This window comes from Salvia hispanica, chromosome 1 (assembly GCF_029641045.1).
Source record: "Salvia hispanica isolate PSC_SH4W2 chromosome 1, Shi_PSC_v1, whole genome shotgun sequence".
In the NCBI taxonomy this organism is placed as follows: Eukaryota; Viridiplantae; Streptophyta; class Magnoliopsida; order Lamiales; family Lamiaceae; genus Salvia; species Salvia hispanica.
Window position 1 is genome coordinate 4,939,911 of NC_142692.1, and position 17,125 is coordinate 4,957,035.

General features: G+C 31.6%; 2 protein-coding genes across 2 annotated transcripts; both read left to right on the forward strand.

Annotated features, from left to right (window-relative positions):
• The first annotated feature begins 5,218 nt into the window (after window positions 1–5,218).
• LOC125218806 (uncharacterized) lies at window positions 5,219–7,246 on the forward strand. Its single transcript, XM_089067715.1, has 3 exons — window positions 5,219–6,722; window positions 6,803–6,865; window positions 6,941–7,246. The coding sequence occupies exons 1-3, from the start codon at window positions 5,244–5,246 to the stop codon at window positions 6,944–6,946; spliced, it is 1,548 nt and encodes a 515-aa protein (XP_088923841.1). The 5' UTR covers window positions 5,219–5,243; the 3' UTR covers window positions 6,947–7,246.
• A 6,704-nt stretch (window positions 7,247–13,950) lies between these two features.
• LOC125217892 (uncharacterized) lies at window positions 13,951–15,473 on the forward strand. Its single transcript, XM_048119463.2, has 4 exons — window positions 13,951–14,067; window positions 14,153–14,555; window positions 14,630–15,039; window positions 15,124–15,473. Exons 2-4 carry the CDS (start codon window positions 14,183–14,185, stop codon window positions 15,172–15,174), a joined length of 834 nt encoding a protein of 277 aa, XP_047975420.1. The 5' UTR covers window positions 13,951–14,067; window positions 14,153–14,182; the 3' UTR covers window positions 15,175–15,473.
• Window positions 15,474–17,125: the final 1,652 nt, after the last annotated feature.

Consider the following 17,125-nt stretch of genomic DNA (forward strand, 5'->3'; position numbering starts at 1 on the left):
TTATTTTTCTCTTATATAAAACTTAAGTTTATGAATTTGATAATTTTTTTTTTATGTTTTAGAGTGTTGGATTTAATTAACTTTATATTTGAGTTTCTCACTTAAAGCGAGGGAATGCTGAATATGAGTAGTGATAAATGCAAACTTATATATTGTACAAACTCAAAAACTCCTCAACACAGCTTCAACACAGTTTTAATACAATACAGTGTAAAATTTCAAGATTTTAATGTCAACACAACATCAATCATTGACTATCATTGAAATTCTATTGACATTTTCCGGTTGATGTTTTTTTGTGATTTGTTGACATTTTTCAATGGTCCAAATCATAGTTTTAAGTTTGCACTATATTTAGAGTTTTCATCTGATTACATCATGAATATAATATTGATTATTAAGCATGATAATGTAATGAAACCATGTAATTAAGGCAATCATCACAGAAGAGTTAATATATCCAATAAAAATAAGGGTTTAAAATTGCACGCGGGCTAAACTGTAAAGCATGACTTCCTATGCTTGGGCTTGGCCCAAGAATTAACATGATAAATGCCAATCTAGTTAATAGCAAAAAAAAAAAGCAATGAAAACGAATACTACTACTACTACTACTACTACTTCTTCAAATCCCAAATCAAAAAACATAGGAAAACAAAAAAAAAATTACAACTAATTCAAGTTGGATTTTCACTCCAAATATAAACTTGCAGAACGAGCATTTGGAGGTCATATCGATTTTTTGTATAATCTGAACGGATATGAAAGTTTGTATTTTGAAAGAAGATAAATTTGAATCAATCCGAATTTTTGGTAACTAAATCCGGTATAATAAAAAACCAAACTAAGAAAGAGGTTAGATATATTCATATAATATAATTTTCGAATATAATAGTACACTATTTTATTTAAACATAATTCAGATTTTAGAATTTTTTTTATTAAAAATAGTATAATTACAATCGAATCTAAATTCAAATTTTGGAAGAAAAAGAAATCCGATCCTGAAAATTCAAAAAATCCGAATCCAATTGAATAGTATTTCGATTTGTATTCAATTCGATCATTTCAATTATGTATATTTGTGGAGTCACAGTCACAGAATTCTTAGTACCCAAAAAATGTTAATGGACCACAAACAATGGGCTCAAATTTTGGATCCAGTTTTTCAGCCTAACTCAAACAAAATTAGAAAACGCCAACAATTTTAAATAATAGTTACAACTGTGCATATGCACATAATTTGAATATATGTTGATTTACTATTGTCTTTTTTGTAAAATTATAAATATATTAGATTTTCAGAATTTTATCTGACACATGTAATAAAATATTAATGCTAAATATATCTACTATTGTTTCTTATAATCGTTGCAGATTACATTTCTCATACAGAAACATAGTAATGCAAAACAATTTTGCTATTTTTCTGTGAAGACTCAATATAGGATAAACGAGAATTACTATGCTACAAGGAGTATCTTATTTAAGCATTACTACTATTTAGCTCCATTTTTTAGTTTGCTTGCTCATATAGATTAGAGTGGGCTGGATTATTGAAAATTTGGATTCACTGTGTCACTGAATTCTTAGTGGCCAAAACTGTTCAACAATTTGTATTATGCCATTCATGAATATTATTTATAATTATTTTTTGGATAGGATCTTTTGTATTATTTTATATATTGGACTGGACAAATTTTAAGTAGCAAAAAAAAGATAGGCTCTAAGCCTCTAACCCTGGCGCATAATAATATAATGGCCAAATTTCAATAAATGAAATCAACTTTTAAATATACATATGCAAATTTCAATAAATGAAATCAACTTTCAAATATACATGTGCATATATACATATGCAAAATTCAATAAATGAAATCAACTTTCAAATATATATATGCATATATACATATGCAAATGAAATCAACTTTGAACCACCTATCAGAAGGGTTAACTTACTTTTAATATATAGTTCCACTATATATAGCCAAAATCCAACATAAATCACTGTGACGGTGTCGCTATGATTTTAATTTTCAATTTGATTCACAAGTAATGTGTTAATTTCAATTCATTATGATACAAAAAGTTTCCAGCTTCACTGATGTCTACTACTACTACTGCATCAAACATAAAATAAAAACTGGAGTCATTTCATATGATCTCTCCATTAAAGCACACATGAATTGAACCGTGTTTCCCTTATGTGTGAGCTAAATAGGTAAAGGTATAGGTATGTTTGATTTTTTTAACCTCAAAGTAATAGGATAATAAAATGAGATACATAAAGTTATAGTATTTATTTTTTATTTATAAATTTAGTAAATAATTACAGAGTAAATATTCTCTAGTATAGCAAGGGTTGCAATGTTTACATACATGTCCTTAGTAAGTAGTACTACAAAACTAACAATATATAATCTCTAACATTGGCTTATAATAAGATAATGGGCTGAAATTTGTTTGGATTTGGGTCAAGTTTTTCAGCCCAGCCCAAACAAAATTTAATCTCACATTAATAGAAGAATCAAACCAACTATTCAACCACCTAAAATTAGAGTTTCAACTTTCAAATGTACATATGCACTTAAATTCAATAAATTAAATCAACTTTCAACCACCTAATAGTTGCAAATGTGCACATGCACTTTAATTTCAATAAATGCTATATAGTCCATGCACGATGTTTCTCTATTTAATATATAATATTCTAAATTCTCCACTCTTATTTATCTCCACACGTCATTAGATGTTTTGTTTTGCTACCATCATTACAAGCCTCATTTGACTTAAAAAAATAATAATTATTTTGTAAGTAGGTCACACACATTCCATTAATCTATTTTACTAAAAATTCATTATAAAAGTATATACTAGTAAAAAAAACTCACAATTAATTAACTTTTTATACTCATGTTAATTCAATTTCTTAAAATTTAAAACCTGGATCCCAAATGTGGTAATTAATCGCCAAAAGGAGTGATAATGAAATTCAATGATAAAATGTAGTACTATAACTCATATAGTTATATATAGATATGTCTTATAAGAGTTATGGATTATATTTTTAATATATAAAACAATATTTTAATATTCTTTTATTCATTTATTTGAAGTTATGCAAAAAAAAAAAAAAAAAAAAATCATCTTCCATTGCAATTTGTCAAATGAAATACATCAATAATAACTTTAATTTGAAAATATAAATAAATTTTTACATAAAAAACTATACTCATATAAAGCATGATGCTATATAGTCTATGACGCTATAACAGTGATTTCTTACAAAAGAAAAGTAATACTCCTGGCATCGAGTTTAAAAATAAAAATCTCATCAAGAAAACCTGGCATTAAATTAGAGTAACCTACCAAACGATTTGATTTGGCATGTAGAATTTTAACCAAATGTTGAAAATAAGAGTATAAAATAAAGATAAATAGAAAAAGAATTTATTATTACAACGCAGCATTTGGCTAGCAGGTAAGAAAATCCAAAAATAATTGCCTACAAAAACTAATTGGTATTATTACATTTTGGTTCTTTCTCTCATCTTTTTCTCTTCTTTTATCTTTTTAATTTGAATTTTTCCAACGCGTTTTATCTCTAGCTACTTGATGCTGTTATAGTCTAACGGAAAGTTTCATAGACAAAACTCTAATATTAATAATTTTTCAAATTATTATTTGTAATTCAACAAAATTAATTACTCATTTAGTTAATACGACCTCAATTTAATTTTCTCACTTGTAATGGTTTTTATTGATGATGATAGTTTCTCAGCCACCCCTTTTATAACTCGAACCTCCGAATGTTTTACCAACTGAGTTGCTCTATATCATCATCTTGCAATAGTTATGTTCACACGCACCCCTAACAATTTTGCAGGGAAAAATGTAAAATTTGGAAAAAAAAATGAAGTTAATAAGGATTTCAATCTGTACATAAGCAAAGAGTTTATATGGACAATCTATTTCACGTTTTCTTTCAATTATAGAAAATGTCAATAGTCTTCCTATAAAAATGAGTACTAAAAATGAAATGATATTTTAAATATACTTGATGACAATCTTGTAGATATTCGAAAAATATTGAAACAAAATATTTAATTGGGTAAATATGTATGACATATATGTTGAACATGGATAATCAATTTCAGTAATACGACTATTACCTATCATGTAATAATTAATTTTTATACTATTTGATGAAGTGGTCCGACAAATTTAATCAAGAGGACATTAGTAATATGCGAAGATATGTGACAAAATAGTACTAGTAAAATTACTTGTTCAATTACTAGGCTTATTTACACCAATTAGGGTTGTAAAAGGTGATATTTGTCGCGACGTATGTATAAAAAATCCCGATCACACCAATTAGGGCTGTAAAAGATGATATTTGTCGCGACGTATGCATAAAAAATCCTGATCGCGCCAATTAAGGCTGTAACAGGTGATATTTGTCGCGACGTCTATATAAATAATCTCGATCTTTGTCATTAATGTGTCCGTGCATCAATACCTTATTATTTTGTCCGATTTTAGGAAAGTAAATGGGTCGACTTACGCGAACCAATTGTTAGCTAGATCACCGGGCGAAAACTTCGACCAGTATATCGACACGCAAACGACAAAATTCAAGATTGCGGTGCTTCGACCGGTATATAGACACGTAAACGACGAAATTCAAGATTTTTTTATACACGCCGCGACAAATACTCTAATTAATTACTACATTGTTTCATGCAATAATGCACACAAGAAACCCTAATTTTCAAGACATTGAGACATAAAAGTATAGTAAATGGACATTGTTCTAGTGAAGAAAAGATATAAACAATGAAGGAGTCAAGTGCACGAATGAGGAGGGGTGAGAAATGTACTAGTACTAAAAAGATAAGATAGGAGTATTGCATATAACTAAACAAAATCACACATAAGTTAATCCCTCCAACCTATAAAATTTGACTATCTAGTGACTCCAAAAATTTTCATCGAATTTTCATCGACTCCATTAAAATAATGTAAGTTGTAACCGTCTCCCTCAATCCCAAATTATGACTCTCCTCTTTTTCTCATCGATTTCTTGCATCAACACTCCTTCCTCACTCCACAAATTCAAATATGAGTGTCGTTTGTGTTAAATTTCAACCACTTTTCTCCCTATAAAAACCCTCCAACTCTCACATTGATCTTCACCATCAATCAAAATCAAATACTTACTAATATCATTTCACTCATCCATGGCGTCTTCATCCTCTTCCCCTCACTCCTCCTCCTCCAAGTCCTCTCAGCCCCTCCACAATTTCGAGCTCCCCCCGCTTCTCAAATGGCACCGCAAGAACGGCAAATCCGCCACGACACCGAAACGCAACCGCAGTACCATGAAAACCACCGCCGCCGCCCCCGCCGTTCCGCCGCCACCTCAGCCCGAGCCTCCGCTGCTCCATTTGGTGGCGGCGGCGGCTCTCTTTGAGGCTGATCTCATGCCCCCACCCCCGCCCCGTGAGCCCGTTGGCGGCAAGGCCAAAGAGGCGGCGGCGCTGGACGATGAGTTTGAGCGGCTGTCGCTGCTCCGGGAGGAGTCTCGGAGGAACAACCGTGGCCGTGAGGCGGATCAACCACCTGTGATCTCTTACAGTAGAAATCATCAGAAGAAATCCTCATCTTCTTCCTCGTCCGCGAAGAACCGCCACTCGTTCAATAAAACATTGTCAATCTCTCATGCTCCGGCGCCCCGGTTAAGCCCGCCTAAATTTCCGGCTCCTCCGGGGCCTAAGGTTCTGGTAAACTACGTCGATCCAGGACACAGGAGAAGATCGACAAATGCATCTGCTATTGAAGCCGAATCATACAGTTGGAGCTCCTATTATAAAGGGAAGGGATCTGATGCAAAATCGGAAAAATCCGCTTCTTCTTCTGCTTGGAAGAAGCATGATTGGTTCAACAAATCATCTCCTGCTGAGGATGCAGATGCATTTTCGAAAATCCCCTTCTACAAGAAATTCGAATTTGTTTCCAAATCCAAGCCGGATTATTCACTCTCCAATTCCGAGTTTAAGCTCAAATTCGAGGTACCTGAAGAAGACCACTCCAGCAAAATTGAGAAACTCTCCATGGTAGCTGCCGAAGCTGCAGAAGCTGCTGCACCACACCACAACCTCTACTATTTGAAGAAATCTGCGAAGGTGAATTCAAAAGATAAGATGAAATCGAAGGTGGTGGAAGATTCTCATTTACCCCCTAAGAAGAAACCCTCATTTGCAATTGCTTCTCCAATCAACCCTAAAATCCCTTTGCTGAAGCCCAAGCTCGAAAAACCTGATGCTCCGGAGAAGAAATCCAAGCCAGCTGAATCTGAAGCACTGAAGATCAAAATCGAACCGAAAGAGGTCGACAAGGAAAAAGCGGAAAACCCTAAGAAGGATACCAATCTGACCGGCGACGACGCAGAAGCAACCAGGGTGTGGAATCTGCGGCCGCGAATCCCCAAGGGCACAGACAAGGACAAGGACAACGACAAGGACAAGGGAAAGGCCGTTGCTCAGCCGCAGAGGAAGAGCGGCGGCGCATCTACATCTGGAGCTGAGAAGGAGAAGCCGGTGGGCGTTTCGGTATCGCTGACCAAGGAGGAGATTGAGGACGACATCTTCGCTCTCACCGGAAGAAAGCCGGCGCGCCGCCCCAAGAAGCGGCCGAGGAATGTGCAGAAGAATTTGGATGTGAGGAATATTTGTTTAATTTTTAAACCTAATTATAGTATTTAATTTTTTTTACTAACCTATGTTTAAATTAATTGCAGGCTGTGTTTCCTGGACTATGGCTGACGTCCATCTCTAAAGACACCTACAAGGTGTCTGAAAAGGTATGTGATTAAATTAGTTTCAATTAATTAATTGATTACTAATTAATGGCTGTGTTGTGTTGGATTGAATTGCAGAAGTAGATGGTGCAAGGAAGGAGATGATTATGCCATTCAAAACTGGTGCTTGATTTAATCTTTGAAGGAGTTTGATGGTGTAATTAATCTTCGTGATGGGAGACGAAGAATTAATCCGTAGCAAATTAATTTCTGTATTTTCAATTTCAATTAAACTCGGATTTCACTACTGAGATCCGTTAGAGTTGCTGTTTAATTAGTAGTGTCTTTGTGTTTTGCATTTTAATGAATCAAATCTCAGCTCTATGGCTGATCTGATGTAATAGTTACGGATCTTCGTCTTTAATATAATTTTCTTTTTATTTACATCTCATATCTCAGTCATTTTAATCTGTAGAAATTTGTTACTTGTATGAACATAAAATATGATTAAAAAAAACATGAATTTTGATGTTGTCAATTCCACACGAATTAGATATTCTCTCAAAAAAAAAAAAAAAATGCCGTGGTAAAATTAAACTGGAGTAACACTAATAACAAAAGATCTTAATTATTAAACCATAATTCCTACAAAAGCATAAAGAATTATAGCTTAATTAATAGTTGATGCTTACTTAATTAAAACAAGCAGGTTTAGTTTTCAAGTTCCAAGTCCAAGTTTGCTTCCAAATCCTAAGTTCAACGGGGATTAAAGGACAATTAAATCTCAAGTTAAACATCAATTCATCAAATCAATCCATAATACTCCGTAGGAGCACATTTAGCAATATTAGAACGAACTAGCTGATCATTACTATATAAATGCACAACGAATACCGAAAACCGGAAGAATTGTTGTGTTCTACAAACATTGAGTGGAAGTTCGTGTCCGAAGTGATGAAAAATTGGTGCCTAAATTTCCTCTCAATGATCTTGATGTTTAAAATTAGTGTACTCGAGAATGTGGAATACTGCCATTTTTCTCCTAATTTTCGCGACAATTGATCGACGCCGTCTGGCCAAGTGGAACGTCGCAACAATTTCACCCGATCGCGGGTGAAATTATTATTAGAACTTAGCGTTATTCCCATTTATGAGAGTGTGTCTGTACGTGTATGCATGTGCAACATTATGGAGAACGAATGGAGTAGAGCGGGTGGGTACGATACCTTACCAAATATTCATATCATATATTTTACCGAAGATGCCAGCATGAGTAAATATCATAGCTTCATTTTATCATTTTTTTTGGTATGTTGAATTTTCAGCATACCAATTTTCAATAATATTTCCTTTATCATAATGATTTTTTAGTACACCATACCAAAAATTTGCATACCGCACTTTTAGAATATACCGGTATTTAGTTTATCATACTGACATCCGGTATAGTGTATTTTTATAGTATACCGAAATTTGTTCGACACCATCCGGCCACGTTGAATGCTGCAACAATTTCACCGGATTGCGTAAATACATGCATTGGGCCAATCAACATGAAAATTACAAAGTATCATTTACAATTATGCGTCACCTCCGCTTACAGATGAAGTTAGGGGTGGGTCAGTACATTATACCTTACCAAATTTGTCTACTGTATAACTTACCGAAGATGCTGATATGAGTAACTATCATAACTTTATCTTATCGATTTTTTTGGTATATTGAATTTTCGGTATGCCAGTTTTCAATAATATAATCATTATCGTACCAATGTTTTAGTATGCCATACAAAAATTCGGTATAATGTACTTTTACATTATACAGGCATTTAGTATATCGTACCGATATCCAGTATACTGTAATTTTGTGGTATATAGAATTTTAGTACAACATAGCGAAAATTTCATATTATTTTGATTTAAAATGACATAATTTCAATACATTTAATTGTCATTTCAAGTTTAATTTGTCACATTATTTTCAATTTGAGGGCAATCTTTAATAGTAGAAATTTAACAACACAAAAGTTCATATATTTGGAAGTTGGAACTACCTTTTAGTTCATGGCTTCATGCAATTAAGGATCGGTGGTACTAGCTAGACTTCGTCAAAATTCGCGATTTTAGCAAACAATAATACTATTGTTAATAATTTTTTAACACCTAAACAACTTCGAATTCTTTTCAGTAAAGAAAATATAAAAACTACAATAAAAATAATTAATGACGTTGTGATTTTAATTTGTAACGAAAGATAAAATAACATAGTACTGTACTTATGAAATAGTGGCGCTTGCTCGAAAATGACATAATTTCTGACTATTTGTCTTAATTCTTTTGAGTGTAGAATAGTTGCTCTGTATGTAGTAGAAGTCATGTACTAGTATTACTCACGACTATCACTTTTGCACCTAAAATTACGTCACGTGCATGAATTCTGTAAGAATTTGTGTACATACACTGTATATATCCATTTTTCAATTTCTAGTTCGAATTTACTACTCCTACTCTGTATTATTTTTGATATATTGTATTGATATCTAATTTAGAATTATGATTGGTCTTTAATTATGAGTATATGCACCGGAGTGTGTCTCTATTATTTATTTTGAGGGACAAGAATTCTTAAAACGATTGGATTTCATATAGGAGTACTATATATAGCATGATTGAATTTCTTGTTATTCAAATATAGAAAAACTACGATCGTTTTAATAAAATAGTGTTACACAATTTTGTTGCCATGAGTTGAACTAATATGGAGGAACTAAGGACTTCAGTCTCTTCTAATTTTTAATTTTAAATTTTATATAAATTATGAAAAATATCTCTAATTAGCCTTTATAATATCTAAAAAACGATAGAAATATTTAATTCATACCAACATTTTTATTCGCTTACAGCTGTTAACTACGATATTCTAAATTCTAAATTAAAATTTTTTATTACGTACGACAAAACTCTCAAAAGTTTTATTTAATGTCACAATATTCAAACCCTCAAAACTGAAAGTCTACGGAATGGACAAACTTGTTGACACAATAAGAAAAAGAAAGACTGCTTTTATTTATTACTCGTATTATCTATAACCATATCTGTAAAAAGGTGCTTTTTCTTTTTGTTGAATTTTCAAAAAGCCATTTTCCACATTTCAAATTTGCAAGAAAAATTTGTTTTAACCAATCTATCCTACATATCGAAAATCTTTTGTAATTAGCAAATATGTATAGTATTGTAATTCATGACCAGATATAGGATTTACGTGTATATCTGTAACAAAGATAATTGTACAATTAATAATTAAAAATTTATATAATGAAGAGACCGATATATATAGAATATGAAATTTTTCATTCACAACATAAAATTTCTCAAATCATAACAATACTAGTTTTTATTTTGGCAAAAAATCATAAATGTAGTTGGTTATACCAGATACCCAAAACTTATCTACAGCACATAGCATTTCTCTTATTTTTCCTTCTTCTTTTCTGTCCTCTTAATACCACATTTTCCGTGAATACATCTCAAATGCCAACGGCATTTATGAATAATTTCATAGTATCTTTTTGGTAAGCAAAAATGATATAGTACTTTCCTAGTCTGCACTCAACAGCATCTTTTTTCTATAAATCATTGTTAAAAATAATTATCTCTGATAAATTTCTCTAATCTTAATTGAATCTCATTATTCATTAACATAATTCAACTACTTTTCTCACTATTCAATGCCTCACTAAATTTGCAGAAGGATAATGAGAAAGTTGAATTATGTTAATGAATCAAACTCGAAATCATGTCAAATTTGTTACAAATTTGACATCCCTTCTTTTGTATAACTATATAATACTACTAATATAGTACTAATAACAAAACTAATTTGTAATATAATTCAACTAAATTTAAAATTTATGAGTATTATGTATGTATACAATTTATGTAGAATTTAAAATTTATTGTTGAATGATTAAATATTATTAATATGAAAGTATTGATTTTCTTAGAGTATGAAGAAATTAAAGGGAGAAAATGTGATCTCTTGTGTATAAATAACGATTTTTTAAAATGAAAAATATGGCATCTTTTGTTGAAAAGCATAATAATGGAGTATTACATTTTCGGTGTCTTTTGAGACTTAAGCCCAAAAAAACCGAGTATAATTTTTTTAGTAATTCTTATATATTATCATATGGCGTGTGGTCGATCACAATTGTAGAGAAAAGAATATTAGTACTCCTAAACCCTAATGATTTTCGTACGAGATTCATTGCATGGTCCAAGTTTTTATATATTCTTTTTTTTTTCTCCCTTTTGATCTTATTGTGCTTTTGTTGAATTTTGTAGTTATTTTCAAGAGTTTATAAGACTAGATTATGATATAAATGATTATTAATTGATAAATTCAAAAATAGGGTATAGTATAATTTATTAAAGTTCTTTTTTTCCAAAATAGTTTATACTATCATATATGAAAAAATTTAGTTTATAATGAATATTATGAATTATTAATTAATTTAAAAGTCCTGTCACCGATTGTGATTGAAATATACCAATAGTAAGTGGCAGAATTTCTTACCTATAATTCTAGGATAAATAAACAATAAAAGGTATTGGTAAACTCACTATTACTTATATACTATAAATAAGTTACAGTGTTAATGTGGCAATACTTTGTGTAGTCAATATTAATTAATTACATGCTAATTAAAGAGACTTTAGTTACAGATATGTTGTTTAGAAATACAATTTGCCAGTTGCCACAGATGCAAAAATCCAATAAAGTAATTTGCCATAGTGATAAAACGAAAGAAAAAAAAAAGTAAAAAAATAATTCAGCTGATATGGTTTCTATACTTCAGTATTCTAACAATAAAATTATTAGATTTTGAATTGAACTGAAGTGTTTTTCATTTTATTTATATTAATTTTATTATTCCTTTATTTATTTTCCCATTTTCGAATGTATCCATTGAAAGAGGTTATTTGATTTTGTTTTCCCATTTATACGAAATGCGATTAATTACCAGATGGATATACTATAAAGAAATCTCCAAATTATCTATACTCCTATTTCGGAACGAGAACAATATTTTTTCTTAAATCATAAACTTTGGCTAAATTTTGATATTTCCCACAAATTTTAAAATGGTATAAAATATCACAAACTTTATATTCGTTTATATGGCTGGTCATTCCTCAAATCTGACTATCTCACGTGGTATTTTTTTTATCCTAGGCATTACTAAATCAACGTGATTTTCTACATGACTTTTTATCCTAATTGCCACGAACTTAAAAAGTGGTCTTAAATATTGCAAACATTTTCCAATACCCACGGAGAATAAGTTTTAGCCAAAGATAGTTTATTTGGATTCAGTTGGGAAATAGTAATATACAAAATGTAAAGTTTGTGATATTTTAAATCAATTTTAAAGTTTGTGGAAAATACTAAAATTTTTCAAAGTCCATAATATTAGGGACCAATATTCCTAATATATTTTAATAAGTTTGTCTATAATTCCAAAATATCAGAAAATTATGGATATTTATACATTGAAATCACAGAGACACAACAAACATTCTAATTAATCAACGTGCGAAAAACTATCAATATTTAAAACTTCAAAAAGTCAATACTTTTAATAATCAAATTAATATATAATCATCAAATGAAAACTAAAATTTAAAAGGTGAAAACAGAGAGAAAAAAAAACTTTGATTCAAAACACAAAAGCAAAGGGAAGAAGAAAAGAAAGAAGAAAATTTAAAAACATAAATTGGTCTGACAAAATATAAATGATTAAATTTGTAAGAAACTAATTCGAATGTTTATTTCAAAACCAACTAGTATATTTTAACTAAGAGTAAACTTTTATCTTAAATCTAATTTTCATAAATCAATTTAAACCTTTTATCGTGGTTTTTATTTTGATATGAATAGTCAACATTTGATCATAGATTATTGGTATATATATCAGTTTTGTTTCAAAAATAGAAAAATAAGGAAGAAAGAAAAAAAATGAAAATGAACATTTTCTTGTTCCACTCACGGAATGAATCTTATTATAAGATTGTGGATATATTTTCAATAATAAATTTTATAAATTTTAAGTTTTAAACTTTTAACATACATCAAGTATAACTATGTAAAATGCAAATTTAATTAAAATATGTTAAATCGTTAGTCATATATCAAAATATCAAAAATATATGCACACTATTACGCTAATTTATGACTGCCCAAATTAAATAATGCTGCAAAACGAATTAATTGGACCTTGCTATATCTTTTGTAATATTTCCAATTATATTGTCAAAGAATTAACAACTACCAAATATTTCTTGTACGTGTATATTCAAAATTATTGCGTACAAGAGATGCCTCCAAATTTAATTTATTTCAAAGTAAATCCCTTTCCTGACCATCGGGTAGGGTCATTTGGGCCCACCCTGCTTATTAGATTGCATTTTTAATTAAAATATTTGCTGCACGTTTTTATTAGTACATGCACTTTTAATTTTCGCTCGTCTTATAAAAATATTAGTATTTCTATTTTTAGAAAGGTTTTCTATTTATTACACTGATACATCGAGTTATTTACTCTCTCCGTCTCGAAAGAATATACACTTCAGATTCGACGCGAATGTTAATGTAAAATTGGTAAAGTAAGAGAAAGGTAGGGAAAAAAGATTAATTTAAGTATTGTTAGCGGATAATGAGTCACACCTCATTATCATTAGAGAAAAAAGAATTTTCAAAATTAGAAAGTACATATATTCTTGTGGGATGAATTAAAAAGGAAAAAGTGCATATTCTTATGAGACGAAGAAATATAACTTATAACCACTATTAAACACTGCTACTAATAATAATATGACTTATAAGTCTCATTATCCATTAACACAATTTTAATTATTCTTCCTTTTATCTCTCATACTTTACCATTTTTATCTTAATTCTCGTGCTATAAAAAAAATGGAGTATATTTTTGCATTATATTATTAAATATAGTGGAGTACTAATATTTTAAGTATTTTAAATGAGTTCATAGGATCAACATGAGTTTCAGTAGAGTGAGACCCTCCCAAAATCTATATGTATATATATGTGTGCTGTAACCGTCTCTCATCACTCTATTCTCACTTCTCTCTCTATCTAACATCACAAATCCCCTTTCTTCAATCAATTTTCTACTGACTTTCTCTCGTTAAGCAGCAGCGCAATTCACAGTCACATACATTGCACCGTCTCCGTCGATCACGCAGGTTGTGTTAGGGTTTATAACATTTTGATTGCTTCTCTATGTGAATGTGTGCAAATTATTAATCCAATTTTCTAGTTTCTGTGTAGAATTGAAGCTCATTTTCTATCTATCAATCCATGGCGTCTTCTGCTCCATCCAAGTCTCAGCCGCTGCACAATTTTGAATTGCCGCCGCTGCTGAAATGGAGCAAGGACGGGAAATCCAGCGGGAGCCAGAAACGGCGCCGCTCACTGATGTCTCCTCCGCAGCGGTCGACTGCAGCTTCCGGCTCCCCAATCCACCGAGATTATGCTGCGGCGGCATCGCCTAGGGACCGTTCCCCGCCGCCGCCATCGCCTGAGCATCCGCTGGTTGCCGGAGGTGATCCGGTGAAGCCTACGTCCGTTTGCGACGGGATACAACACCTCGCGATCGGCGCCGATTCGGAGAAGCTGCGTTCTCGCGGCGGCGATTGGTCGACGGAGCCGGAAGCTTCTCGGAAGGGCAAAGGTACTGTAATTGAGAATTCAATTTCGTAATGTTATTGAAATCCAAAATCAATTTTAAAAATGTGTTGATTTCAGAATTGGGGAAAAAATCGAATGCATCCGCAATCAGGAAATGCAACCTGCAGATTAAGATTGGGAGCAAGAGCAGCAAAGAGGAGGACAATAAGGAAGAAGGTGAAATCGGTAACCAGAAGGCGGATGAGGAAGCTAGGCCGTGGAATCTGAGGCCGCGGAACGCGAAAACCAAAATCGACAAGGAAGTGTACGGTGGAGAGAAGAGCAAAGCGGAGGCGCAATCGAGTTCGAGGAGAGGCGGAAAGGAAGTGAAGGAGGAGAGGGAGAAAGGTGAAAAGAAGAATAAAAAAATGACCATAAACGTAGCGTTAACGAAAGAGGAGATTGAGGACGACATTTTCGCCATGACTGGAGCAAAGCCATCGCGCCGCCCACAGAGACGCCCTAAGAACGTGCAGAAACAACTCGATGTACTCACATTTCTACCTTCGATTATTCAACTCATTTACTTAATTTCTTGTGGTTCATTGACTTACTTAATTTGTTAATTGCAGTTGACGTTTCCTGGATTGCATTTGCGATCCATCACTCCGGATTCGTACTGAGTTATCTGAATATCCATGGTGAGCGATGAAGATGAAGATGGCAATGGCAATGGCGGAAGGGGAATAATTTAGTGGTGTTGTTGTTTTTCTTTTCATTAGTTTATTTATTTATGAGATGAGGATTATGTAAGGCGGGATTTGTGCATTTAATCTTGATTGCTCTTCATGCCATGGGTTGATATCTTTTTTTTTTTTCAAAAAAACATTGGTCTGATTTATGGGATGAGATTTTCTACTGTTCTCAAACAAACAGAAAAATTTATTGAATGAAACGCAGATGGACTTCTTTTCCTATGACATTTCGATTATTGTTTTGCAAAACTTAGTTAGATTTATAAATTAAATTTCTTACAATATCAAATACTAGTATATACTTTTGTTTAATATTTTTATTTTATTTGACACTTTCTTTTTCAAAAATTAAAAGTATTAAACAAACAAGTGTTAAACAAAAAACAAAACATGCATATAATATCTAATACTACTATGATAATTAGAATTAATTTATAAGTGTATTAATTTATGAATTTAATTGAAATTTGAAGGATTTTTTTGTGTAAGATGAAAAAAGAGAATAATAAAAAACAAGATTTTTCCATATGCTGCGTTTCATTCAATAAATTTTGAGTTTTAAGCACAGTCCCTTGTGCTGTGCATTTGAGAACAGTATAGACCCTACATCCCTTGATGTAGTTTAGCCTGTTTATAGCCGCCCAGTGAAAAAAATTGGTGTGATTTAGTTCAATAGTAGCTTGTTTGCATATCCACTAAGTTATTATGGGAGCAATTTTTGTTGAAATAAAATATGTTCAACTTAGGTCATTTAGAGTAGTGAACAACCCATTTTTTAATTTACCCATCTCAATTTCCACATCACTATCCCAATAATTTGTTTTAGGTGTTGATGTTTTATGAAATAGGAGTATTATATATCAAAAATGAAATAAATTTAAGGCAAAAAATATAGAGGAATGGGGTGTATATATAGGCGTGGGAGAATTTTTTTTATTAAAAGAATTATGTCATGATCAGCGGTCCGATCGGCGTGCAATAGGCGCCGATCCGACCGCCGATCGTGCTCGGCCGTGCCCGTTGGGTCAGCGGTCCCTCATCGCCGCTGATCAAAGATTTTCTTGCAATAGGCGCTGATCAGACCGCCGAACGATTTGGCGACCGATCGATTCTCTAGTGTGAATGCCCTTATAATTTAAGAAATTTAATAAAAATATAAAAAATAATTTTATAATTAATTGTGTGTAAATATATGAAGTATATCAAATTTCATTGTCCAATATCAATTTCCAAAATTTGATGTGAAATTCAAATTATGTTGTATGAATCAAACGCACTTGAGTTATTGGCAAACGAAAGTTGGATTATGGTAATTTTTAAAAATTAAATTAAAATTTATTTATTTATTTGTTTTATCAAAACAATAACATCAGTTAAACATCAATATTTAAAAATACTATACATATATATAAATTTTAATTAATTTTTTATTTGTAAGGGATAAATTTTTAAAATTTTTAAATTTAAATGATTGAAGATTAATATCTAAAAAAAATTACTGTACGATAAAAAGTTACTAAAATTTCCTTAAAAATTTTAAAATTTTTAGGGAGCAGTGGGCCCATAGATCCAGGGTCAACACGATCCTGTCATAATAATCTGCTGATCTGGACCATCACTCTTTTCGTCCTTTTTTGTTTTCATTAAATTGAATCTTAGCCGCACCAAGCCACCTATAACCGATTTCTCACCTTTCATTTTGGTCTTATATTCACTACTTTTTCTCCCTTCACTTTCTTTTTGTGTATTCATTATTCATGCGTAAGCATATACTAGTATTGTTCTTTGTCTTGATAAAAGATTAAACTATATTTCTTAGTGACGACTTTGAACCTTATTTAGAGAGTCACGTTGAATATAAAAATATTATGTATTCCCT